Raw genomic sequence first — 27,243 nt, 5'->3', positions numbered from 1 at the left:
TGGGGAAAAAAATAATTTCACAAATAATTAATTTGACCGCCGTCTCATATTTTTATCTATACATTTTTATATACAATAATTTACATCTTCATTATGATGGTATTATCATGGTAACCTTTTATTTTTAGTTACAGTATTTGCCAATTCCAATCATTTTCACTCAATGTATTGCGGTTAAAGTATTGGTTTGGGCCGCTGATCCTAGAACAGTCCTTACGATTCAAAACTTGGGCAAATGATAAGCCTGCTTTGTGTTCTTGCACTACGTTATCGTCTACTCCTCCGCTTGTGTGACGCGAGTCCCGCCTCCCCCGGTCTCTTCAGCGTCCCTTCCCCAGCGACAGAGCTAGGTTGTGAGTCCCCAACACGGAGCAAGAATACTGACACCAGCGACTGACTGAAACCAAGGGGAAGATGGAGCACAGAGACCCTCATTTCAACATATTGTTAGCTACTGATTCTTATAAGGTGAGTGGGCGACGCCGGTATGTTATAGTAGTAGGTTCAGTGTGAATTGAATTCTATCAGCCAAGGTGGTTGCATCCTCCAAGGCCATCACGCTTGCCTTGGTCGCTTTCTGTGTCAGATCGCTAGGCCAAATGGGGAGGAGAGAGGGGCAGGTAGAAAAGGTCGTAAGTTACCGCAGTCTGAAAGGATCCTCTTGCCTATTTTCATCTCGGATGACTGACGGAGTGGCCACTGGCGAATCTACGCAGAGCTCACCTTTTTTTGCGCAGCTAGCTACGCTTGCTAGGCAGGCAGCTAACGAATGAGCAGTGGATATATATAGTCTTAACTATGTGTTGTGAATGGGAACGCTATAGCAGCTCATTTGAAAGGCGGTAGAAAGCGCAAGAAAGCAATGAATTGAGCGGGTGATTTAGCTACCAAACCGAGGGAAGGCTAGCTTCTGTAAGAGACGTAGCTAACAGACCAGCGTCTACTGGTGTTACTATCCATTTTCTTACTTTGGGAGAAAAAAAACATGGTAGATCCTGAAACAAAAGCGAAACTTTGGTAAGCCTTTTTTGCAAACCTTTTTTGACCGTCGATATTGTTGAAGACGGAGCTGGAATGAGTGCATTCAGCGCACATCAAACGAGAGCTGTATGATTCGGTCTGTTTTTGACTGGGTTTTACATGTTAATTTATTTGAAGAAAAGTCTGCTGATGGGTACAATTTATAGACCTTGCAGGCAGAAATGTTATAGTTATGACTGACTGCTTTTGTCGATTACAATACTACGAGAAATGTATTTATTTCCTTGTGGCCCCTTGTCCATGTCCTGTCATCCAAGCTGTCATACCAACTGAATCTCTCACTCACAAGTCACAATACCGCATAGTCTTATTTTTATACCATTGTGGCACAAGACCATTATATAAACACAGTGGAACTGATATGTTGTTTCCTCTTTACCAGATGGACAATAATAAAGGCTGCACAAAGCACATTAATCCTATTATATTTGACGAGCCAGCATCAACTGTCTGTGCTGTGATGATGCTGTTCACTGGACTTGTGTGTGTGTGTGTAGAATAGCACAAAAACATCTGTCCGTTGGGCTCAATGCCATACAGTGACTTGTCAGCATCTGGAACTAGAGGGCCTGTGAGGATAGAGAGAGTGAGGGTGGGAAACTAAAGGCAGGGCACACGCTACTGTGACTGATACACCATAACATGATAGAGGGTAATAAAGGGTCATAAAATAGGCCCTAAAGTCCCTAACCACTGTCTTAAAACCATGGAGAAATATTGGATTCTCAGTGTTCCGTCTTTGCCATGCAAAGCTTATGTTTTTTTGTTTCACAACCCCTGGTCTGGTAAAATACAACAACACCAAAAAGAGAGGTTTGTGAACAGAACAGAATGGAGTCAAACGGCTCCAAACATTCGCTTTAATCTTGGTCATGCTTGGTCGTGCTTCATGAACATATTTGATTTAGTCTTTCTCTCTCCTGTTGTGTCCCTAAATTCCGAATGTGTGCATTCAGACTGAGCTGGTTGGCTCCATCCATCCAGCAGCCAGTGACACTCGGGGCTCATCACACGCAGGGGGCTCGTCTCTGTCAGAGCAGAGGTCCTAGTGGACTGATTCCCAGGCCAGCACTGATTGATGTAGGCACAGTTCTAGACTCAGCCAACCCATCAGGGGAGATGCAAAACTGACCTTTGGTTCAATGGTTAGGTTACTGGTTAGTTCATGAGGTCTTGTGGGGGGCTAGTGATGGATGGGACAACATTGGTTAATAACCTAGGCCGAGTGACCTGTTGTGTAGGCTATGTCATTGTATGTGCAAGGCCAGTGCAACCCAGAGGTAGGATGGGGAGAGGTTCAGAAGTCCGTTTTACAGCTGACTGAATACCCGGAAAACGAGAGAGAGATTGATGTGGGCGTGCCCAGAGACGAGGACACAGGACTGTGCCAGCCAGATATGCCGCTGTAGAGAGGCCAGTGTAATTATATGTGCATAGTGGTCGTGGCTAATCAATAAAAGCATCGTCAGCAGATTTGCTCATTCCCCTGTGTTTGCGTTATTTACTGTTCCATCTGCTCCGCAGCCCGTCTCTCTGTCCCTCTCTCTTTTTTTATAACTGTCCCCAATGTGCCCATTCTCTCCCTTCTGTTCCACTTCTCTACACATACCTGGGTGTCCCAGGTGCAACTAGAGCGAGTGAGATGTCACCAAAGTACCATTCAATCTCTTTAACTGTCATTTTATAGCCTGAAGTTATGATGTGTTTTATCCATGTTGTCTCCTCCATCTTTGCTCTAGGTGACACACTACAAGCAGTACCCTCCAAACACCAGTAAAGTGTACTCCTACTTCGAGTGCCGCGAGAAGAGGCCTGACCCGACCAAGAACAGAAAAGTCAAGTATGAGACAACGGTCTTCTATGGCCTGCAGTACATCACCAACAAATACTTAAAAGGTAAGGATTGTATTGATGTAATGCAAAATAAGACACCAAAGCCTATATACATAGCTCCTCTATGAGTTAACATTCTTTACCACTCGGCCTTGCTACTAGTCTGCAGAGTTGAAGTGAAGAGAGTGATCCTTCCTGTCTCTGCCAGCAGGAGAATCACTGTCATGTGATCAAGGCTAGCATATCATTTAATAGGTGCTTAGATTAATTCTACACCATGGACTGGCGGCATCTGAGGCTCTGTAGCATCTTGACTGAGCAGGGGAGAATCTCAGTTGCATTTCCTTGATTCCTCGCAGTCCACTCTCCACGCCTCCTTCGCAAAACCTATTGAATGAGAAGTTCAGAGGTCCCTCCCCAGGGTCACGTCTCAGTGAAAGCAATCCTTTCTTTCTGCCTCACTTGGAAGTTGGGATTGATCAGTTCTCTTGCTGTGAAGATCTTACCTGAAGGATTTTAAATGAGAACCAATTGTTTGGTCCCCATAAGGATACAATGAGTTCTAAAAGTATTGGGATAGTGACACTGTTGTTGTTTTGACTCTTTGGATTTGAAATGATACAATGAAATTACAGCACTTTTTTGTACATAGTCCCCCATTTTGGGGACCAAAAGAATTGGGACAAATTCACTCATGTGTATTAAAGTAGTTAACAGTTTTATTATTTGATCCCGTATTCATAGCACGCAGTGATTATTTCAACCGTGTGACTCCTACAGACTTCTTGGATGCGTTTGCTGTTTGTTTTGGTTCTGTTTCAAGTAATTTTGTGCCCAATAGAAGTTATTGGCAAATACTGTATTGTGTCATTTGCAATCAAAATGACACAATACATTATTTACCATACATTTCTATTGGGCACAAAATAATCTGAAACACAACCAAAACAAACAGCAAATGAATCCAAGAAGGTTGTAGAGTGACAAGCTTGACGTACACATTGTGTGTTAGGAATATGGGACCAAACACTCAACTTCTGAGGACTTTTATACGATGGGTTTTGAGAAGGAGGCGTGTGGAGAGGAATCAAGGAAATGCAATTGAGATTCTCCCCGGGATCACGTTCCAATACTTAGAAAAGGAATCCTTCCTTGTGATTGACCTACCGTCAGTGGTTAGGATTTCACTACCCAGTAATGTCCGGTCAGGGATTACTCCACGGTAGGAAGTAAGGAAAGAGGACACCTTTTTTTTTTAAATTTTCAGTGTATTTGAACAGGGCCTAGACTATAGCTCCTCCTCTGGCCATCAGTTATTGTAAAGGGCGCGTAGGGCCTCCTGTTGAGGCTTCGCCGGATGTCCCACCTTGGGCGGCCTCAGCCTAGACACTGATCTAAGCTCAGTTTCTCACTCCGTACCCTAATGGTGCATTAGGATTTGTAGAAGGTTAAGCTGATCCTAGATCTGTGTTTATTCTTCCGCACAGCATCAGAGAATGGAACTCAAACGTGATTTCACGGGCGAGGCAGAGAGAGGTGCTGTAGAGAGCTTCAGGACTAGCGTGGACTGGAGACAAAGGAGCATCTTCTCTTTGAGCCCCAGCAACACAAAGGGCAGCTGTGCTAGGGGCTACTAGCATATATTCACTACAATGACACAGAGTTCGACCCGCAATAAGTAGTCTTAGAATAACATTTTCTTAACTTTTGTTTTTATTTTGTCTTCAAATAACCTTTTTAAAAATACCAGACTTGTTACTTTATTGCAACGGGGTCGTATCAAGCACACTTTGGTGTGTGTAACTGTTAAGTTGTGGTTGTGTGTAGGTGTAGCTGTATACATTGTGTGTGTCCCTAGCCTGTAGCATGTTCTGCAGCAGGACAAAGCCGCTCTGTAAGAGGGAGAGAGACGCTACTAATTTAATAGCACACGGAGGGACTAGAGTTTGTTGGAATTCCATGCTTCTCTCTCTCCTCCCGCTTCTCTCTCTACTCCCCCTTCTCTCACTCTTTTGCTCTCACAAACTATCACATCTCTCTATCCTATACACTCCACTTGTTCACTGATGCTTCAATGATTTAACCGCTCTCTCTCCTTTCTCTCTCTCTCTCTCTCTCCTTTCTCTCACTCTCTCTCCTTTCTCTATATCTCGCTCTCCTCTCTCGCTCTCCTCTCGCTCTCCTCTCGCTCTCCTTTCTCTCTCTCTCCTTTCTTTCTCTCTCTCTCGCTCGCTCTCCTTTCTCTCTCGCTCGCTCTCCTTTCTCTCTCGCTCGCTCTCCTTTCTCTCTCGCTCGCTCTCCTTTCTCTCTCGCTCGCTCTCCTTTCTCTCTCGCTCGCTCTCCTTTCTCTCTCGCTCGCTCTCCTTTCTCTCTCGCTCGCTCTCCTTTCTCGCTCGCTCGCTCTCCTTTCTCGCTCGCTCGCTCTCCTTTCTCGCTCGCTCGCTCTCCTTTCTCGCTCGCTCGCTCTCCTTTCTCTCTCGCTCGCTCTCCTTTCTCGCTCGCTCGCTCGCTCTCCTTTCTCTCTCGCTCGCTCGCTCTCCTTTCTCTCTCTCTCGCTCTCCTTTCTCTCTCGCTCTCCTTTCTCTCTCGCTCTCCTTTCTCTCTCGCTCTCCTTTCTCTCTCGCTCTCCTTTCTCTCTCGCTCTCCTTTCTCTCTCGCTCTCTCTCGCTCTCCTTTCTCTATATCTCCTTTCTCTATATCTCGCTCTCCTCTCTCGCTCTCCTTTTTCTATCTTGCTCGTTCTCCTTTCTCTCTCTCTCCTTTCTCTCTATCCCTCTCCTTTCTATGCTTCTCTCTCTCTCCTTTCTCTCGCTCTTCTCTCTCTCTCTCCTTTCTCTCCTTTCTCTCGCTCTCTCTCCTTTCTCTCTCGTTCGCTCTCCTCTCGCTCTCCTTTCTCTCTCGTTCGCTCTCCTCTCGCTCTCCTTTCTCTCTCGCTCTCGCTCTCGCTCTCCTTTCTCTCTCGCTCTCCTTTCTCTCTCGCTCTCGCTCTCCTTTCTCTCTCGCTCTCGCTCTCCTTTCTCTCTCGCTCTCGCTCTCCTTTCTCTCTCTCTCTCGCTCGCTCTCCTTTCTCTCGCTCGCTCTCCTTTCTCGCTCTCTCTATCGCTCTCCTTTCTCGCTCGCTCTCCTTTCTCGCTCTCTCTATCGCTCTCCTTTCTCGCTCGCTCTCCTTTCTCGCTCGCTCTCCTTTCTCTCTATCTCCTTTCTTTCTCTCTCTCGCTCGCTCTCCTTGCTCGCTCGCTCGCTCGCTCCTCTCGCTCTCCTTTCTCTCTCGCTCTCCTTTCTCTCTCTCTCTCTCTCCTTTCTCTATATCTCGCTCTCCTCTCTCGCTCTCCTTTTTCTATCTTGCTCGTTCTACTTTCTCTCTCTCTCTCCTTTCTCTCTATCCCTCTCCTTTCTATGCTTCTCTCTCTCTCATTTCTCTCTCTCTCTCCTTTCTCTCGCTCTTCTCTCTCTCTCTCCTTTCTCTCGCTCTTCTCTCGCTCTCCTTTCTCTCTCTCCTTTCTTTCTCTCTCGCTCGCTCTCCTTTCTCTCTCGCTCTCTCTCCTTTCTTTCTCTCTCGCTCGCTCTCCTTTCTCTCTCGCTCGCTCTCCTTTCTCTCTCGCTCGCTCTCCTTTCTCTCGCTCGCTCTCCTTTCTCTCTCGTTCGCTCTCCTTTCTCTCGTTCGCTCTCCTTTCTCTCGTTCGCTCTCCTTTCTCTCTCGTTCGCTCTCCTTTCTCTCTCGTTCGCTCTCCTTTCTCTCTCTCTCTCGCTCTCCTTTCTCTCTCTCGCTCGCTCTCCTTTCTCTCTCTCGCTCGCTCTCCTTTCTCTCGCTCGCTCTCCTTTCTCCTTTCTCTCGCTCTTCTCTCTCGCTCTCCTTTCTCTCTCTCTCTCTCTCCTTTCTCTATATCTCGCTCTCCTCTCTCGCTCTCCTTTTTCTATCTTGCTCGTTCTACTTTCTCTCTCTCTCTCCTTTCTCTCTATCCCTCTCCTTTCTATGCTTCTCTCTCTCTCATTTCTCTCTCTCTCTCCTTTCTCTCATTTCTCTCTCTCTCTCCTTTCTCTCATTTCTCTCTCTCTCTCCTTTCTCTCGCTCTCTCTCTCTCTCCTTTCTCTCGCTCTTCTCTCTCGCTCTCCTTTCTCTCTCTCCTTTCTTTCTCTCTCGCTCGCTCTCCTTTCTCTCTCGCTCGCTCTCCTTTCTCTCTCGCTCGCTCTCCTTTCTCTCTCGTTCGCTCTCCTTTCTCTCTCGTTCGCTCTCCTTTCTCTCTCTCTCGCTCTCCTTTCTCTCTCTCTCTCGCTCTCCTTTCTCTCTCTCTCTCGCTCTCCTTTCTCTCTCTCGCTCGCTCTCCTTTCTCTCTCGCTCGCTCTCCTTTCTCTCGCTCGCTCTCCTTTCTCCTTTCTCTCGCTCTTCTCTCTCGCTCTCCTTTCTCTATCTCCTTTCTCTCTCTCTCTCTCCTTTCTTTCTCTCTCGCTCGCTCTCCTTTCTCTCTCGCTCGCTCTCCTTTCTCTCTCGTTCGCTCTCCTTTCTCTCTCGTTCGCTCTCCTTTCTCTCTCGTTCGCTCTCCTTTCTCTCTCTCGTTCGCTCTCCTTTCTCTCTCTCGTTCGCTCTCCTTTCTCTCTCTCGTTCGCTCTCCTTTCTCTCTCTCGTTCGCTCTCCTTTCTCTCTCTCGTCGCTCTCCTTTCTCTCTCTCGCTCGCTCTCCTTTCTCTCTCTCGCTCGCTCTCCTTTCTCTCTCTCGCTCGCTCTCCTTTCTCTCTCTCGCTCGCTCTCCTTTCTCCTCTCTCTCGCTCGCTCTCCTTTCTCGCTCGCTCTCCTTTCTCTCTCGCTCGCTCTCCTTTCTCTCTCGCTCTCCTTTCTCTCTCGCTCTCGCTCTCCTTTCTCTCTCTCGCTCGCTCTCCTTTCTCTCTCTCGCTCGCTCTCCTTTCTCTCTCTCGCTCGCTCTCCTTTCTCTCTCTCGCTCGCTCTCCTTTCTCTCTCTCGCTCGCTCTCCTTTCTCTCTCTCGCTCGCTCTCCTTTCTCTCTCTCGCTCGCTCTCCTTTCTCTCGCTCGCTCTCCTTTCTCTCGCTCGCTCGCTCTCCTTTCTCTCTCTCGCTCGCTCTCCTTTCTCTCGCTCGCTCTCCTTTCTCCTTTCTCTCGCTCTTCTCTCTCGCTCTCCTTTCTCTCTCTCTCGCTCTCCTTTCTCTCCATCTCCTTTCTCTCTCTCCTTTCTTTCTCTCTCGCTCGCTCTCCTTTCTCTCTCGCTCTCCTTTCTCTCTCGCTCTCCTTTCTCTCTCTCTCTCGCTCTCCTTTCTCTCTCTCTCTCGCTCTCCTTTATCTCTCTCTCTCGCTCTCCTTTCTACTCTCTCTCGCTCGCTCTCCTTTCTCCTCTCTCTCGCTCGCTCTCCTTTCTCCTCTCTCTCGCTCGCTCTCCTTTCTCCTTTCTCTCGCTCGCTCTCCTTTCTCCTTTCTCTCGCTCTCCTTTCTCTCGCTCTCCTTTCTCTCGCTCTCCTTTCTCTCGCTCTCCTTTCTCTCTATCTCCTTTCTCTCTCTCCTTTCTTTCTCTCTCGCTCGCTCTCCTTTCTCTCGCTCGCTCTCCTTTCTCCTTTCTCTCGCTCTTCTCTCTCGCTCTCCTTTCTCTCTCTCTCGCTCTCCTTTCTCTCTATCCTTTCTTTCTCTCTCGCTCGCTCTCCTTTCTCTCTCGCTCGCTCTCCTTTCTCTCTCTCTCGCTCTCCTTTCTCTCTCTCTCGCTCTCCTTTCTCTCTCTCGCTCGCTCTCCTTTCTCTCTCTCGCTCGCTCTCCTTTCTCTCTCTCGCTCGCTCTCCTTTCTCTCTCTCGCTCGCTCGCTCTCCTTTCTCTCTCTCGCTCGCTCGCTCTCCTTTCTCTCGCTCGCTCTCCTTTCGCTCGCTCGCTCTCCTTTCTCCTTTCTCTCGCTCGCTCTCCTTTCTCTCGCTCGCTCTCCTTTCTCCTTTCTCTCGCTCGCTCTCCTTTCTCCTTTCTCTCGCTCGCTCTCCTTTCTCCTTTCTCTCGCTCGCTCGCTCTCCTTTCTCTCGCTCGCTCGCTCTCCTTTCTCTCGCTCGCTCGCTCTCCTTTCTCTCGCTCGCTCGCTCTCCTTTCTCTCGCTCGCCTTCTCTCGCTCGGCTCTCCTTTCTCTCGCTCGCTCGCTCTCCTTTCTCTCGCTCGCTCTCCTTTCTCTCGCTCGCTCGTTCTCCTTTCTCTCGCTCGCTCGTTCTCCTTTCTCTCTCTCGCTCTCCTTTCTCGCTCTCGCTCTCCTTTCTCGCTCTCTCTATCGCTCTCCTTTCTCGCTCGCTCTCCTTTCTCTCTCGCTCGCTCGCTCTCCTTTCTTTCTCTCTCTCGCTCGCTCTCCTTTCTTTCTCTCTCTCGCTCGCTCTCCTTTCTCTCGCTCGCTCTCCTTTTTCTCTCGCTCTCCTTTTTCTCTTTCGCTCGCTCTCCTTTCTCTCGCTCTCTTTTCTCTCGCTCGCTCTTCTCTCGCTCTTCTCTCGCTCTTCTCTCTCTCTCGCTCGCTCTTCTCTCGCTCGCTCTTCTCTCTCTCGCTCGCTCTTCTCTCTCTCGCTCGCTCGCTCTTCTCTCTCTCTCGCTCGCTCTTCTCTCTCTCGCTCGCTCTTCTCTCTCTCTCGCTCGCTCTTCTCTCTCTCTCTCATTCCTTCCTCTCCCTCCCCCTCCAGGGAAGGTGGTGACTCCAGAGAAGATCCAGGAAGCGAAGGAGGTGTACAGGGAACACTTCCAGGATGATGTCTTCAACGAGAAGGGCTGGAACTACATACTGGAGGTACACATACAAGTTTGTTTTACTACAGTGAGCTCCAAAAGTATTGGGACAGTTTTGCCTCTGTACTCCATCACTTTGGAGTACATTTCAGCACTTTTTGTTCATAGTCCCCCCATTTTAGGGGACCAAAAGTATTGGGACAAATTAACTTATGTGTATTAAAGTAGTCAAAAGTTGAGTATTTGGTCCCATGTACCTAACACACAATGATTACATCAAGCTTGCAATTCTACAACCTTGTTGGATGCATTTGCTGTTTGTTTTGGTTGTGTTTCAGATGATTTTGTGCCCAATAGAAATGAATGGTAAATAATGTATTGTAATCATGGTAGCATCCACATTAATGTAGAAGTGTTTAGAAACATATTCTATTCTTATTTACAATAAAAATGGCTCCAAAATGACACAATCCATTATTTACCCGTCCCCACGAGAATAGTAAAGGACTGAGCGAGAGGACTGAGGGAGAGGCCATAGAGATCACATTAGATGTTTCCCTGAACTCTGACATCACTACCTAGTGGTAGACCTATTACCCAATTAGGCCTACATCATGCTTCCCTATGAGTACTAGATGTTGAAAATACACTCACTGGGTTACTCGTGCTGATCAGGGTCACTTTAATTTGATTAGTGTCCTATTGTATTTTTTTCTCCATACTTTTTTTTTACTAATCTGATAAAGAAAATGGATCAGACCGTGGGCTTTAGGGTAAATGTTGTGTGTTAACTGCAATGGCTGCTGTAACGGTTGTGTGTGTGTGTGTGTGTGTGTGTGTGTGTGTGTGTGTGTGTATTGCAGAAGTATGACGGCCACCTACCCATAGAGATCAAGGCGGTGCCGGAGGGAAGTGTGATCCCACGGGGTAACGTCCTCTTCACCGTGGAGAGCACCGACCCAGAATGCTACTGGCTCACCAACTGGGTGGAGGTGAGTGTCAGTGGATGGGAGCGGCAGCCATTTTGAAATGGAGTTGATTTACATGGCATTATTGAATGCAGAATCAGTCAGGTTAGAGGTAGGTTAGGTCTCTCCATCAATGTGACTGGATCGGGTCCTTCCGGTCTGTTCCAAATGACTCCTTCGAGTCAGTGGGGCTTTCGGAGACTGCCTGATCTAAAATAAATTAGAATATGTATTTAACTTCGCTCCTCGCTGACCAAGGCCCTGCCCGTAAAGCACACCACACAACACGGCCACGGTGACTCTACGCTTTTTAATTCACTTATGATGAGAGCCATCAGTCTCTATCTGTAAACAACCTCCTCACGTATCCTGCCTCTTGTCTGTCTAGCCTGGAGTGTTACTAGCTAGCTTCTCTGACTAGGATAGTTTCTATGGGTGTTGCATCACAAATGGCACCCTATTCCCTCTGGGTGAAACTGGTTCACAAAACTCACGGTTCGGTACGATACGTTACAGTGGCGTCGCGGTTTGGTACGGTTTCGATACATCGACAAAATAAATGCCAGAGAAATATGTCATTTTGCATTTAGATTTTCCCTTTATTATAATAGTAAACATGGGTAGCTTGAGTTCCCATGAGGATATGGAAACAAAGGGACATCAAAATAACCGCAGTGCCTGCCTGAGTCATTTAAAACAGAACTTCAACAACAGTGCATAGTCCAGCAGCATATATCAACATTAAGTCACATAGCAGTGTCTTAAAAAAAATAGGACCACTTGAGACTGGTTAGTTTTTCTTTAAGAAGATTAGTCTATCCACATTATCTGCAGTGAGCACAGATCGGCTTACTGTGACAATTTCAGCCGCTGTGGAGAATACCCTCTCGCTAGGGACAGAGGTCCCAAGCACAGCCAGCCGCTGTGGAGAATAGCCTCTCGCCAGGGACAGAGGTCCCAAGCACAGCCAGCCGCTGTGGAGAATAGCCTCTCGCCAGGGACAGAGGTCCCAAGCACAGCCAGCCGCTGTGGAGTATAGCCTCTCGCCAGGGACAGAGGTCCCAAGCACAGCCAGGTAGCGCCTTGCTAACATGGCAACATGAGGGTATATTAAATCTTTGGTGTGTAAGTGGATCAGCATCCCGGGGAATACAGTCCACTTCCCTGTATGAGGTCACCAGCTCCTCTATGACCTTGACCTTTGACTTGGTTCCCTGCTCCTGGGTCGTGAACAACTCCCCAAAAAAGCTCAGCCGTTGCAGACTTCTTTTGTGGAGGACAACCCCTGTCGTCTACCGTCTCTGGAGAGGGGTTGGCTCCTGTGGCTTGACCCTGCGGAATTAAATTAGATGAAAATGACTATCTCTGAAGTGGCTTTAAAAATATTTTGTTGTTAAATATATATCGGACACTATTATGACAATTATTACTTTGCAATTAATTGTTAAATCACAAACTAATAAAATAATAAATGTCACATGAACAAAATAAATACAATACCTGTTGTATACTGGTCACAATCTCTGCTGTGAGTTCATTTTAGACTCTCAGACGAGCAGCAGCATCCAGGTGCAGCAGGGACGTGAACCGGGGGTCCGAAGAGGTGCTCTTGTATAAGAAGTCTTGGACACCAGGGTCAGCATATCTAGGCTCCGGGTTAACTCTGATAGCCGTCTTCACACCCCTTACTGCGGTGTTCATCTTCATCAGATGCCACCATTGATTTCAGGTTCATTGTTTTTATAGGCAGGACCATGGAAGCTGATGGGATGCTCTCGGTGCATTTCAGTGGTGTGACTGTTTTGAGAGGTTTGCACACTTTGATCAGACTAGCAGAGGACGTTGTCATCTTCAAACAAAGTCACAATATCTTTTGACATTCTTCCTCACAGCTTGATCAGTCAGTGTAGAATACACCGCAACGTTCTGCTCCAGGTGTCTCTCAACCATGTCATGGCTTGAATTCCATCTAGTCGGGACACCTTGAATTAGTTTGTGGTTTGGCAGCTCCAGCATCTCCTGTTTTGTCTTGAAAACATGTGCAGCAGTTGTGGTTTTATGACAGAAGAATACCACCTTCCTCATCTTTGCTGGGAGGCGAGAGATTGGATTCACTGACATTGCTTTTTGAGATGCAGATGAATAACGTGAGCAAAGCATCCTATCTGTGGCCCCAGTCCAGCTAGTGCAACTGCATTTACAATATGTCTAGCGTTGTCTCAGGAATTGTTACATTATCCCTCCAACTTCCACACTGCAACAACTTCCCTTAGCGATTTCCCCCAAGTTTACACTGGTGTGACTCCTCTCAAGGGGACGTGTTTTAAGGACATGGCTTTTTACCTCCCACTCTGCGGTAATGAAATGAGCCGTTACAGCTCTAGACGTCTAACTGTCTGTAGTTAGAGCAACACACAGCGTTTCTGACAACTCACTCTCAAGTTGTTATTTTGTATAAGGCAGGTATTAATGTCTGGGCAAAATGTGTACGGGAAGGAATAGTGAAGCGCGGCTCGACCACTTTAAACATGTTTCCTATCGGCAATGAACAGAGCCTACATGTTGTAGAAGTTGTTATCCACCACTCGTTGGCCATCTCCGTTATAGTGTAACAGTATAGCTTCCGTCCCTCTCCTCGCCCCTACCTGGGCTCGAACTAGGAACACATCGACAACAGCCACCCTCGAAGCAGCGTTACCCATGCAGAGCAAGGGGAACAACCACTCCAAGTCTCCGAGCGAGTGACGTTTGAAACGCGATTAGCTCGCCGTTAACTAGCTAGCCATTTCACATCGGTTACACCAGCCTCATCTCGGGAGTTGATAGACTTGTCATAAACAGCTCAATGCTAGAAGCTGCTGGCAAAACGCATGAAAGTGCTGTTTGAATGAATGCATACGAGCCTGCTGCTGCCTACCATCGCTCAGTCAGACGGCTCTATCAAATCATAGACTTAATTATAACATAATAACACACAGAAATACGAGCCTTAGGTCATTAATATGGTCGAATTCGGAAACTATCATCTCGAAAACAAGACGTTTATTCTTTCAGTGAAATACGGAACCATTCCATATTTTATCTAACGGGTGGCATCCATCAGTCTAAATATTCATGTTACATTGCACAGCCTTCAATGTTATGTCATAATAACGCAAAATTCTGTCAAATTAGATGGCCCAAACTGTTGCATATACCCTGACTCTGCGTGCGATGAATGCAAGAGAAGTTTCACGTGGTTAATGTTGCCTGCTAACCTGGATTTTTTTAGCTAAATATGCCGGTTTAAAAATATATACTTCTGTGTATTGATTTTAAGAAAGGCATTGATGTTTATGGTTAGGTACACATTGGAGCAACGACAGTCCTTTTTCACGAATACGCACCCCATCGATTATATGCAACGCCAGACACGCTAGTAATATCATCAACCATGTGTAGTTATAACTAGTGATTATGATTGTTTTTTATAAGATAAGTTTAATGCTAGCTAGCAACTTACCTTGGCTTACTGCATTCGCCATAACAGGCAGGCTCCTCGTGGAGTGCAATGAGAGGCAGGTGGTTAGAGTGTTGGACTAGTTAACTGTAAGGTTGCAAGATTGAATCCCAGAGCTAACAAGGTAAAAGTCTGTCGTTCTGCCCCTGAACAAGGCAGTTAACCCACCGGTCCTTGGCCATCATTGAAAATAAGAATGTGTTCTTAACTGACTTGCCTCGTTAAATAAAGATTAAATAAAGGTGTAAAAGAAATCGGTGTCCAAAAATACAGATTTCCGATTGTTATGAAAACGTGAAATCAGTCCTAATTAATCGGTCGACCTCTTAATTTTAATATCGAGGAATATTTCACTTACTCTGGTCATAGGAACAGCATGAATTTGTGCATGAATATACCTAGCGACTGAGGGTTGCTCCCTCAGATGTAGGTATCTCCAGTAAAATTAAATTTACATTTTTGTGTTTCTAGATTATTCTGATCATTTTCACATATTGTGTTGTAGTTTTTGGAGCTGTGGCTGGCAACATCTTGTGGTAGCGTGTGAGAGGTCAGGTAACCCTGCGTGTATAGAGGTAGTGATCACCTTCTAGGGGTTAACAAGGTGTTTCTGACCCTGTAGACCGTACAGATGACCCTGCACACACACACGCGTACACACTCTCACGGACATACACACTACACAGCTCCTAGAGGGAGAAATATGACAAAACACACACTCGGACATGGCATGATAATATTGACTCGTCCGTTCAACGATGACTGGACTGAGACAAAGACCCAGGCATCTCTAGCTGCCAGCGGGCCACGGCTAAGTAACTCTGTGCGGGGAATCCCCCCCCCCCCCCCCCCCCCCCCCCCCATCGAACCCAGTGTTTACTTGTGGATGTCCTCTCCATGTCCCTTTCCCAGGGAATATGAGTCTGTCCCCTGAGCCTCCCAAACAGCCACTTCCCCTTCTACATAGCAGGATAAAGGGTCTGTCAAGAGGGGTGGTTTTGGGTTCATGTTCCAGCTCACTACACTGTGATGGGGGTGACTGGAGGATGTGGATGGGGCTGTGGTGGGGTCAGAGGGATATTTCGGGTCCAGGGCAGGGACATGGACAGGCACACTACGGTTCAAGGAAGATGGAGGAGAGAGTGTAAGGAGCGGGATCAGAAATGGATGAGAGGGAGGGAAGATGGATGCAGGGAGACAGGAATGAGGGAGACTCCTCGAAAGCACTGAAAGCTGTGCTTCGATAGCTCCAGACTTGGGCCCATTCTAGAATGGCCATCTACTAACCCTCTCGTCTTGTCCCCTCTTCCTCCTCCCCTCCAGACCATCCTTGTTCAGGTCTGGTACCCCATCACCGTGGCGACCAACTCCAGGGAGCAGAAGAAGATTCTGGCCAAGTACCTGCTGGAGACCTCTGGCAACCTGGACAAGCTGGAGTACAAGCTGCACGACTTCGGCTACAGGGGAGTCTCCTCACAAGAGGTAGAGGAACAGGGTGTGTGTGTGTGTGGGCGGGGTGTTATATATGGTGCATTGGTAAAGTATTCAGACCCCTTGACTTTCCCCACGTTTTGTTACGTTACATACAGCTTCATTCTAAAATCGATTCAATAAAAAATGTCCCTCGTCAATCTATACACAATCTACACACAATACACAATCTACACACAATACCCCATAATGACAAAGTCATTATAAAAAGTACAAAAAACAGATACCTTATTTACATAAGTATTCAGACCCTTTTCTATGAGACTCGAAATTGAGCTCAGGTGCATCCTGTTTCTATTGATCATCCTTGAGATGTTTCTACAACTTGATTGGTGTCCACCTGTGGTAACTTCATTTGACTTGACATGATTTGGAAAGGTACACACCTGTCTATATATGGTCACATGTTGACAGTGCATGTAAGAGCAAAAACCAAGCCATGAGGTCGAAGGAATTGTCCATAGAGCTTCGAGACAGGATTGTATCAAGGCACAGATCTGGGGAAGGGTACCAAAATATTTCTGCAGCATTGAAGATCCCCAAGAACACCGTGTCCTCCATCATTCTTAAATGGAAGAAGTTTGGAACAACCAAGACTCTTCCTAGAGCTGGCTGCCCGGCCAAACTGAGTTATCAGGGGAGAAGGGCCTTGGACAGGGAAGTGACCAAGAGCTCGATGGTCACTCTGACAGATCTCCGGAGTTCGTCTGTGGAGATGGGAGCACCTTCCAGAAGGACAACCATCTCTGCAGCACTCCACCAATCAGGCCTTTATGGTAGAGGGGCCAGCCAGAGCCCGGACTTGAACCCGATCGAACAACTGACCTGAAAATAGCTGTGCAGCGACACTCCCCCATCCAACCTGACAGAGATTGAGAGGATCTACAGAGAAGAATGGGAGAAACTCTCCAAATACAGGTGTGCCAAGCTTGTAGAGTCATGCCCAAGAAGACTCGAGGCTGTAATCACTGGCAACGGTGCTTCAACAAAGTACTGAGTAAAGGGTCTGAATACTTATGTAAATGTGATATTTCAGTTTTATTTTTTAAATACATTTACAAAAATGTCTAAACCTGTTTTGCTTTGTTATTGTGTGTAGATTCGTCTATTTTTTTCCCAAATTCATTTTAGAACAGGGCTGTAACGTAACAAAAGGTGAGAAAAGTCAAGGTCTGAATACTGTGTGTGTGACATTTGACTCACCGTCTCTCTTCCCCATTTCAGACGGCAGGTATCGGAGCCTCTGCCCACCTGGTGAACTTTAAGGGCACAGACACGGTGGCTGGCATCGGCGTGATTAAGAAGTACTATGGCACCAAAGACCCCGTGCCTGGCTTCTCTGTGCCCGCTGCGGAGCACAGGTAATACAGTCAAGACACACAGTGACCACACAGTTAACACACTAACATCTCTTACTTGGTCCCGAATTACACAAATTACACTTCTGGGGCTTCTTAGCCCCAGAAAGCAAGCAGGAGGGGATGGCTTTGATATCCAAATATCAATTGCATTCACACTACACACACACACACACACACACACACTAACACACACACACACAGGATATGTACAGTACGTCTCTAGCTGAGTTGCCTGTACCACTGCACGGTTCATTTGCCCCGTTGGTTTCTGGGAGTTCGGCTCCAGAGTCCCTGGCCTGGTCACTGTGTTCACGGAATCACGACGGTCCTTTTTAGTTTCATCTTCCAGAGATTCCACAGAGACACAGTCACACTCCTCTCCATATGATACACACAGTACTCTTGCCCCCCTCCGACCACCACTCTCTGGTTTCTCCGAGGTGGTATCAATGCATTTCGAGATACACCGCCTCACTTCTTTGCTATAATACAGGTAGGCTTGATTTGATAGCATGAAAATAAAGCTCAAATTGTAATTGAGAGAAGGGAAATGCACAGATAGATTCAGAAAGAAACTAAAAGGACACCGCTAGCCAGCTACAGTGCACTGTTGTGGACATGAGCTTCTGGAAGTCCAGTCTCTGCAAAGCGTTGATAAGGATGCCCTCTAGTGGTGGTAGTGCAGCTCTACGTGGATGAGTTCACAGGGAGAGGGATTTGTTTTTTGTTGTTGTTGTCTTTAGTAGATCTGATAACTTTGTATTCTCCCTCCTTCTCTCCAGCACCATCACAGCGTGGGGGAAGGACCACGAGCGAGATGCCTTTGAGCACATCGTGAGGCAGTTCCCCAACGTGCCCGTGTCGATCGTCAGTGACAGCTATGACATCTACAACGCCTGTGAGAAGATCTGGGGAGAAGACCTGAGGAGCCTCATTGAGTCGCGCAGCGCTGACGCCCCACTGGTGGTCCGCCCCGACTCAGGGAACCCCCTGGATACCGTGCTGAAGGTAACACTAGGCCTAACTAAACCCTAAATCTACCCCCATAAACCCCACATGGTCTGCCCGACTTAGGGATCCCTGTGGATAACGTACTGAAGGTAACACTAGGCCTAACTAAACCTTAAATCTACCCCCATAAAACCCCACATGGTCTGCCCTACTCAGGGAACCCTGTGGATACCGTACTGAAGGTAACACTAGGCCTAACTAAACCCTAAATCTACCCCCATAAAACCCCACATGGTCTGCCCTACTCAGGGAACCCTGTGGATAACGTACTGAAGATGGGTCCCAATCAGGTCTTCTGAGAAAGATGCCCACAAATTCAACGTCCATGTTAATCTGCCATTTGATATAAGTGTAGTAATAATAATATGTTGTTTAGCAGATGCTTTTATTGTCATGCACACATACATTTTATGTACAGGTGGTCCCAGGAATCCAACCCACTATCCTAGCGTTGCAAGTCCCTTGCGCTACCAACTGCGCTACGGAGGGTGCATGATTTGGGTGGTATTTTGAGCTATGACCGGGCTTCTGTAGTTGAGATTGAGCCCTATGGAAGCCCTCTCAGTCGGTCCTGTATGTGCCTCCAATACAGATTTTAGCATTCTTGTTTTTATTTGTGATTTTTTAAAACGTTGTGGTTCCTCCACTCAGGTGCTGGAGATCCTGGGGAAGAAGTTTATCCCTACGGAGAACTCCAAAGGCTACAAAGTTCTGCCGCCCTATATCAGAGTTATACAGGGGGACGGAGTGGACATCAACACCCTGCAAGAGGTACACACACACACAGAGTCCGTTTTAACAGACATGTATCTGTTAAACAGACACCTGCCCGCCTGTCCAACATCACTACTCTGGACGGCTCTGACTTAGAATACGTGGACAACTACAAATACTTAGGTGTCTGGTTAGACTCTAAACTCTCCTTCCAGACCCACATCAAACATCTCCAATCCAAAGTTACATCTAGAATTGGCTTCCTATTTCGCAACAAAGCATCCTTCACTCATGCTGCCAAACATACCCTTGTAAAACTGACCATCCTACCAATCCTCGACTTTGGCGATGTCATTTACAAAATAGCCTCCAATACCCTACTCAACCAATTGGATGCAGTCTATCACAGTGCAATCTGTTTTGTCACCAAAGCCCCATATACTACCCACCATTGCGACCTGTACGCTCTCGTTGGCTGGCCCTCGCTTCATACTCGTCGCCAAACCCACTGGCTCCATGTCATCTACAAGACCCTGCTAGGTAAAGCCCCCCTTATCTCAGCTCGCTGGTCACCATAGCATCTCCCACCTGTAGCACACGCTCCAGCAGGTAGATCTCTCTAGTCACCCCCAGGACCAATTATTTCTTTGGCCGCCTCTCCTTCCAGTTCTCTGCTGCCAATGACTGGAACGAACTACAAAAATCTCAAACTGGAAACACTTATCTCCCTCACTAGCTTTAAGCACCAACTGTCAGAGCAGCTCACAGATTACTGCACCTGTACATAGCCCAAACAACTACCTCTTTCCCAACTGTATTTAATTCATTTATTTATTTATTTTGCTCCTTGCACCCCATTATTTTTATTTCTACTTTGCACATTCTTCCATTGCAAAACTACCATTCCAATGTTTTACTTGCTATATTGTATTTACTTTGCCACCATGGCCATTATATGCCTTTACCTCCCTTATCTCACCTCATTTGCTCACATCGTATATAGACTTGTTTCTACTGTATTATTGACTGTATGTTTGTTTTACTCCATGTGTAACTCTGTGTTGTTGTACCTGTCGAACTGCTTTGCTTTATCTTGGCCAGGTCGCAATTGTAAATGAGAACTTGTTCTCAACTTGCCTACCTGGTTAAATAAAGGTGAAATAAAAATAAAATAAATCTGTGTGTAGATCGTGGAGGGGATGAAGCAGCATCGGTGGAGCATTGAGAACATTGCCTTTGGCTCTGGAGGTGCTCTGCTGCAGAAACTGACCAGGGATCTGCTCAACTGCTCCTTCAAATGCAGCTACGTGGTCACCAATGGCCTGGGGGTGAGCAGAGCATTACACGCTTGCACACACCATCACATACGCATGCATACTATTACAGTGGGGTCTTAAATGATTTACACTTTTTTTGGGATAAAAATGAGCAGTATAAAATCAATCATTCAAATCAAATCAAATTTATTTATATAGCCCTTCGTACATCAGCTGATATCTCAAAGTGCTGTACAGAAACCCAGCCTAAAACCCCAAACAGCAAGCAATGCAGGTGGAGAAGCACGGTGGCTAGGAAAAACTCCCTAGAAAGGCCAATACCTAGGAAGAAACCTAGAGAGGAACCAGGCTATGTGGGGTGGCCAGTCCTCTTCTGGCTGTGCCGGGTGGAGATTATAACAGAACATGGTCAAGATGTTCAATGTTCATAAATGACCAGCATGGTCGAATAATAATAAGGCAGAACAGTTGAAACTAGAGCAGCAGCACAGTCAGGTGGAAGTTGAAACTGGAGCAGCAGCATGGCCAGGTAGACTGGGGACAGCAAGGAGTCATCATGTCAGGTAGTCCTGGGGCATGGTCCTAGGGCTCAGGTCAGTTGAAACTGGAACAGCAGCATGGCCAGGTGGACTGGGGACAGCAAGGAGTCATCATGTCAGGTAGTCCTGGGGCATGGTCCTAGGGCTCAGGTCCTCCGAGAGAGAGAAAGAAAGAGAGAAGGAGAGAATTAGAGAACGCACACTTAGATTCACACAGGACACCGAATAGGACAGGTGAAGTACTCCAGATATAACAAACTGACCCCAGCCCCCCGACACATAAACTACTGCAGCATAAATACTGGAGGCTGAGATCATTCAAATACTGAGCTAAATTGTATGCTAAAAAACCATTTGGGCATTATTTTATGCTAATGTAATTGCTCAGAGAAGAAAGAGATTTTGTTTAACAAGTAGTGCTTTCATTTTCTCAACAAGGTAGGGGTCAAAATGATTGACACCCTGTTTTCAATACCTCACCTTGCCAGAATAACGGCGCTGAGAACACATTGGGAGGGATCTTAGACCATTCCTCCATACAGAATCTTAAAATAACCTGGTAATTCATGATGCCGGTAACCAAGGGCCCCAGGACTAGTGGAGGCAAAATAGCCCTGTACCATTAGATCCACCACTATATTTTACAATGGGGTTATTTTCTGCTCACGCATTCTCATTACGCCACCGAACCCACCACTGGTGTGCTTGGTCAAACAGCTCTATTTTCAGGTCACCTGACCAAAGCACTGGTTCCAATTCAAGTGCCAATGCTCTTTAGCAAACTCCAGACGTTTAATTTGTTGGATGAAAACAATCCGGTCGATGAATACACATCCTGCAGAATGTGAAAGCAGGTATTTGTTTCCTATAATTCGGTTAATTATCAGTTAATTGTTACATTTAATTCAGGCTTTTGTTCATTGAGACCATATTGCAGGTCATATATATTTTAAACCTGTGCGGGCTGGTAAGAGTTTGAGTATACCCTACTAAATAAATGAATGCTAATTTCGCAGCCTATAGCCTATTTAATTCTGGGAGTTGTTTATGTAAGTTTCAATTAAACTATTTGATTATCGAGCGATATTCAATGTATGTCAGCTTTAGGCTTTCATTAGAAGACTCTTATTTTCACAGTGTGAGATAAGAAGATAAGGTTCTTAATTCATGCCATGCTTTCCTTTTATCCAAATGTTGAATAGACATGCAGACAAATCAATTCATACGGGAAAGGGGAATAGCCTATAGTACTCTGGAGTCAACGGAAAGGGGAATAGCCTATAGTACTCTGGAGTCAACGGGAAAGGGGAATAGCCTATAGTACTCTGGAGTCAACGGGAAAGGGGAATAGCCTATAGTACTCTGGAGTCAACGGGAAAGGGGAATAGCCTATAGTACTCTGGAGTCAACGGGAAAGGGGAATAGCCTATAGTACTCTGGAGTCAACGGGAAAGGGGAATAGCCTATAGTACTCTGGAGTCAACGGGAAAGGGGAATAGCCTATAGTATTCTGAAGTCAACGGGAAAGGGGAATAGCCTATAGTACTCTGGAGTCAACGGGAAAGGGGAATAGCCTATAGTATTCTGGAGTCAACGGGACAGGGGAATAGCCTATAGTACTCTGGAGTCAACGGGAAAGGGGAATAGCCTATAGTACTCTGGAGTCAACAATAGAATAAATTATTATTTGGCGGGTGGGTCGTGGTTGCGGAGAAAAATCTATCCTGATGCCGGGTGGGGCTCGGAATTGACGTGGCTGGCGAGTGCAGGAGCATCTCCAAAAAACTGTCCCATGCAGGACTCCTAACACAGACACACATCCTACCTTCACTGGAAGGAGAAGTGTAACTGTTTTAAATTTTGGTGCCAGGTGAATGTGTTCAAGGACCCGGTGGCGGACCCTAACAAAAGGTCAAAGAAAGGTCGTCTGTCTCTGCACCGGACAGCGAGCGGGGACTTTGTCACTCTGGAGGAGGGCAAGGGAGACCTGGAGGAGTACGGCGTGGTGAGTTGAGTCCACATATCATATCTTACTCCCACGTCAATGCATTCCAATAGCCTTTTGTAAATAAATGTTGTTTTAGTTATTGAGGTTTGTCAAATGTGACCCTTTGAGGTTAGTTAATTAATTAAGGTTAGTTAATGAGACTCTTCACTGACATGTATTTGTTATTTTCCCTCCCTCCCTCTCCAGGACCTGTTACACACAGTGTTTCAGAATGGGAAAATTGTCAAGACGTACACATTCGATGACGTCAGAGACAATGCCAAGATAACGGACAGTGACCTCAAGGAGCTCCTCCACTGAGGGGCTGCTGACCCCTGAACCTCTGACCTCCATCACCCCACCGGAGGCGGCATATTGCCAATGACCCCTTCCCTCAACCTCCACCCACCCTCCCAGAAGCACTGTCCTCCACTGGAGAGGAGAGTAGACCCCCCCCCCCCACACACACACACACAAACACATCCAAACCCACACCTGAGTGAAGGCCAAGGGATAGAGAAAGTAGTGAGTGAATGAGGAAAGGGAGAGAGGAGTGAGTGAAACCAGTAAGTGATAAAGGAAGTTGAGTGAGCTAAATGAGAGCGAAAGAGATGTAAACAAACACACTGACTGTACCCTGTGTTGTGTGTACAGAGCTGTTTAAAGTAATTAATCATCTATTTAGCATTGTCTTTTAGTGGTGGATGGAATGATATCGTGGGATAGAAATCATTTAAACTGCGGTTACGTTAGTGTTTATCTGACCAAGTGTCGCTATAAACTGATCACAGGAAAGGAGATACTGTTTCTACTGTGTTCAGGAAAGTTCCAGAACTTTGTGTGGTTCTAGAACTGAGAGGTATATGTTTAATGTTCCTGAGTGTGGATGTTTGTGTGTGCGTGCTGACAGTTTCTTCCTCGTAAAGGAACGTTGTATTCCTTTATGCAAATGAATTTGCTGATCAGGGGAACACATACTCTACCTTTTTTTTAAGTTGTTGGCCTTTTTTAAGCACATTTGTCCCCGGTTCTTTAGAAGACACTGCCCACACGTGGGCAAGTCGCCATCTAGAAGCCAACTAATCATGTTGCTAAAACACTGTCTGCAGAACTGCACGACACAGTCTGTATGTCTGAAATGGCACCCTATTCCCTTTATAGTGCACTTTTTTTGACCAGTAAAAACTAGTACACTGTATAGGGAATAGGGTGCCATTTTGGACTCACAGAGTCAAATCTCTCTCTTTGTGGCTCCTTTTTTTAATTTGTGTAAAAGTACAACTATTTGTTACACATGCCTTCTTGTTCTTTAAAGCAAAGAAAAAAGGTATTTGTCTCTGATATTGAATTATGGGGAACATTTCCGTAGAGCTTGATTTGACTATTTTGATACCGTCTTGGTTGGTTCTTACCTCAGAAATCATCATTTGTTTTGACAAAGGTAAATATTGCCAGAATATTTGCAGTAAATCTTCATATTTACAAGGATGTGGCCAAATTGTCTTCTCACGTGTATATAACGACTGAATTATACTGCGAGAGGACAGAGTAGGGAGAAATAGTGTTATTATTATTTTTGTCTAAATACTGCGAGAGGACAGAGTAGGGAGAAATAGTGTTATTATTATTTTTGTCTAATTCCCATTTTCTACCAGAATCTTCCACACTGCTTGTTTGTTGTGTTTGACGTGTTATGTCAGGTTTTAGCAAATGTTTGTTTGTTTGTGTGTAGAGTAGTGTTACATTTCGGGTAACTTTTCCAGAAACCCAGATTGAAAGATTCCGGGAATCAGGAAGGAATACGCAGGGAATCCAGAATCCTCCAAACAGGATTTTGTGATTACTGGAATTTTGCAATCCTGGTGTAGTCTTGTGTGACTGCTGTATTGAAAATAATACTTGTGAATTCTATTTTTGTTTTGTTCTATGTTGGTTGTCCCATATTATCTGATATTTTAAACTAACATTACTGTTGCAATGTCTACATATTAAAAGCACCATCCTGTCAATTTGAAATGTTTGATGGAATATATATATATTTTGGTGTATTATACCCCCTTTTTCTCCCCAATTTTGTGATATCCAATTACGATCTTGTCTGATCACTGCAACTCCCCAACGGGCTTGGGAGAGGCGAAGGTCGACTCATGCGTCCTCCGAAACATGACCTGCCAAACCGCGCTTCTTAACACCCGCCCGCTGAACCCCGGAAGCCAGCTGCACCAATGTGTCGGAGTAAACAACGCTTAACTGACATCCAAAGTCAGCCTACAGGCGCCCGGCCCGCTACAAGGAGTAGCTAGAGCACGATGAGCCAAGTAAAGCGCCCCCGGCTAAACCCTCCCCTAACCTGGGCAAATTGTGCGACTCCCGGTCACGGCCAGTTCTGACAGCCTGGGATTGAACCCGGGTCTGTAGTGACGCCTCAAGCACTGTGATGCAATGCCTTAGACCACAGCTCCACTCAGGAGGCCCTTGATTTAATATTTTGTTATACAAGGGAATCTCTTCTCTAGCTGCTGTCAAATCAGTATAATATGGTTTCCTTAATGCATTTAATTAAATAATATTGATATCACATGTTGGAAAATGTAATAATTACAACTTGTGTGAATCTTTGGATAAAAAACTATTTGTGTTCTATTCTGTTTATTGGCGGGCCCCTCCAATGGGCCCCTCATGATTGAGTTCCATAGACGTCATATATTCATTCATATGTTTGTCATTGGTAAAGGCAGATAGTCATCTGCACCAGTATTTTCCTCAGAGTTGTACTGTACAATTCAGTGGAGGCCAGAAGGGGAGGACCATCCTCCTCAGTGAATTACCTAGAGCATTTTTATTGTAAAACATTTAAAAAGTTATCCTTTTTAGATAAAACTATACTAAATATAATCATGTCACCAAATAACTGATTAAAACACTTTTGCAAAGAAGGTCTACAGTAGCCTCAACAGCACTCTGTAGGGTTGCACTGTTGTGTTGCTGGAGGACAGCTGGCTTCCATCCTCCTGTGATGGACATTTTTATCTTGTGAAAAGACAGCCTTGAAAATGTTCGTCTTGTCTTGGTGTCATAAATAATCCTTGGTTCCTGCCTGTGTTTGGTAAAGATATGGGGTGGGGGGGGGGACACGACCTCCTCCTTAGGACGATCTGGCAGAACGCCCAGAGTATGTTCTTTAAGTTAAAGATAGGAGACAGTGCTAGACACATGCCGGAACCAACCCTATGAACTATGCATATTTAACATGTCTGTAACCAGTATATAAGGGATAACGGGACTGCATTGAGTTGTTTGGAACCACTCCAGCGCGCTGATAATAAAGAATGATTCATTGAAGATTGACTTTGAGTGTCCCTGTGTAGAATTTCTACAACTATTTGGCGTCACAAACAGGATGATTGATTCGGCCTGCAGAGTTTTCCAGTTGGGGGTCTGCGAGGAAAACCGGTGGCACATTTTATGAAGCGTGAGGGGAAATTCCTGTCTGACTGAAAGAGGACGAGGAGCCACCCAGACCAGACCCTTACTCTTAGCTGCCCAGGAGGTGACACATCATCCACAAACAAACGAGGGACACGGCAACTGATTTCAGAAAGTACATTTAAAAGAATTTGTATAAAAAATATATAATTTTTATTATAATAAAACGTAGCATAAAAATGGAGGGTACCACTAGTCTTAAGTCAAGTCATAGCACGAATCGAATGTTGATGTGAGTTGTGTGCGTGTAGTGGATGTGGATGTGAAAGTTGTGTGTGTGGAGTTACTGAGTGAAAGTGTGTGTGTGTTATTCTATATGTATGCGGCAAGACTATAGAGGCCATAACATTTATGACTATATAAACTATTGATACTGTGGATGCTGTATGGACTATAGAGGAACCATGGCAGTAATACATGTGACAGAAGAAGGCTAGAGTGTCCACCACTCCCATGGTCTGGGACTACAAATAATAGCACCTGTTATTGTTGTTTTATATGTATAGGGAGTAGCATTCTACAGGAATTTCTGGGAATTGTCTTTGTGGTCTGGGACCACTATTCCATTGTCTCTGGGAGGCTAGAGAACTGTTGAAGACACATATGGTGCATAGGATGCACATGGAGTGGTGTGGATGTGAATACCTAAGTATAGTTATATAGGGAAAAGTGAATGTAAAGATATGAACGAAAGATAGGTCTATTCCCGAATATACTGTCAAATAGAACACTAGAGTGAATATTTAAACCCCTGAAAGAATAGAACCTGGTGTAGAGGAGGAGTTTGTGATGTAACACAAGTGTATAAGTGGTCACTAGAGATAAACGTAACATAATATGGAGTGTAATGGGTTACGAGAGATCTGATGAAGTAACAAATGAACGTACGTAAGCGGTGTAAAGAATATTCTGAGAAATGTTCAGAGTGCTCCCTTTATGGATCATTTGATAAAGATAAGGGTAAAGATAAGATAAGGGTAAAGATAAGATAAGGGTAAAGATAAGGTTAAAGCATTGTACGGGACTTGACCCTAACCAATAAAACTACAAATGCTTATGAGATGTCCTCCACCCTGGTAATACATAGGGCTGTGCAATTTAGTCAGCTGGTGATTGGCAAGCAAACAATATGACTGCATACTCAGTCATTTACCGTTAATGAACACATTTAGCATCTCCTGGCTTACATACATACATACATACATACATACATACATACATACATACATACATACATACATACATAGCCTCCAAGACATTTTAAAATGTCTAATAAATACATGTAATATAGCCTACACAGTCGCAATAAATACAGTATTTATTTTAGACAGGTCTAAAGAAGCATGATATGAAGG

At 45.6% G+C, this 27,243-nt stretch overlaps 1 protein-coding gene across 1 annotated transcript; it reads left to right on the top strand.

Annotated features, from left to right (window-relative positions):
• Positions 1-251: 251 nt before the first annotated feature.
• On the top strand, positions 252-25,750 carry LOC109864323 (nicotinamide phosphoribosyltransferase). Its single transcript, XM_031796981.1, has 11 exons — positions 252-468; positions 2,781-2,937; positions 9,513-9,616; positions 10,419-10,547; positions 15,346-15,504; positions 16,738-16,874; positions 17,657-17,882; positions 18,537-18,656; positions 19,787-19,927; positions 22,286-22,420; positions 22,610-25,750. Exons 1-11 carry the CDS (start codon positions 415-417, stop codon positions 22,721-22,723), a joined length of 1,476 nt encoding a protein of 491 aa, XP_031652841.1. The 5' UTR covers positions 252-414; the 3' UTR covers positions 22,724-25,750.
• The last annotated feature ends 1,493 nt before the right edge of the window (positions 25,751-27,243 follow it).

This window comes from Oncorhynchus kisutch, linkage group LG19, assembly GCF_002021735.2.
Source record: "Oncorhynchus kisutch isolate 150728-3 linkage group LG19, Okis_V2, whole genome shotgun sequence".
Classification (NCBI taxonomy): Eukaryota; Metazoa; Chordata; class Actinopteri; order Salmoniformes; family Salmonidae; genus Oncorhynchus; species Oncorhynchus kisutch.
Note: the sequence above shows the minus strand (reverse complement) of the source record. Positions and strands in the feature narration are given on the sequence as shown.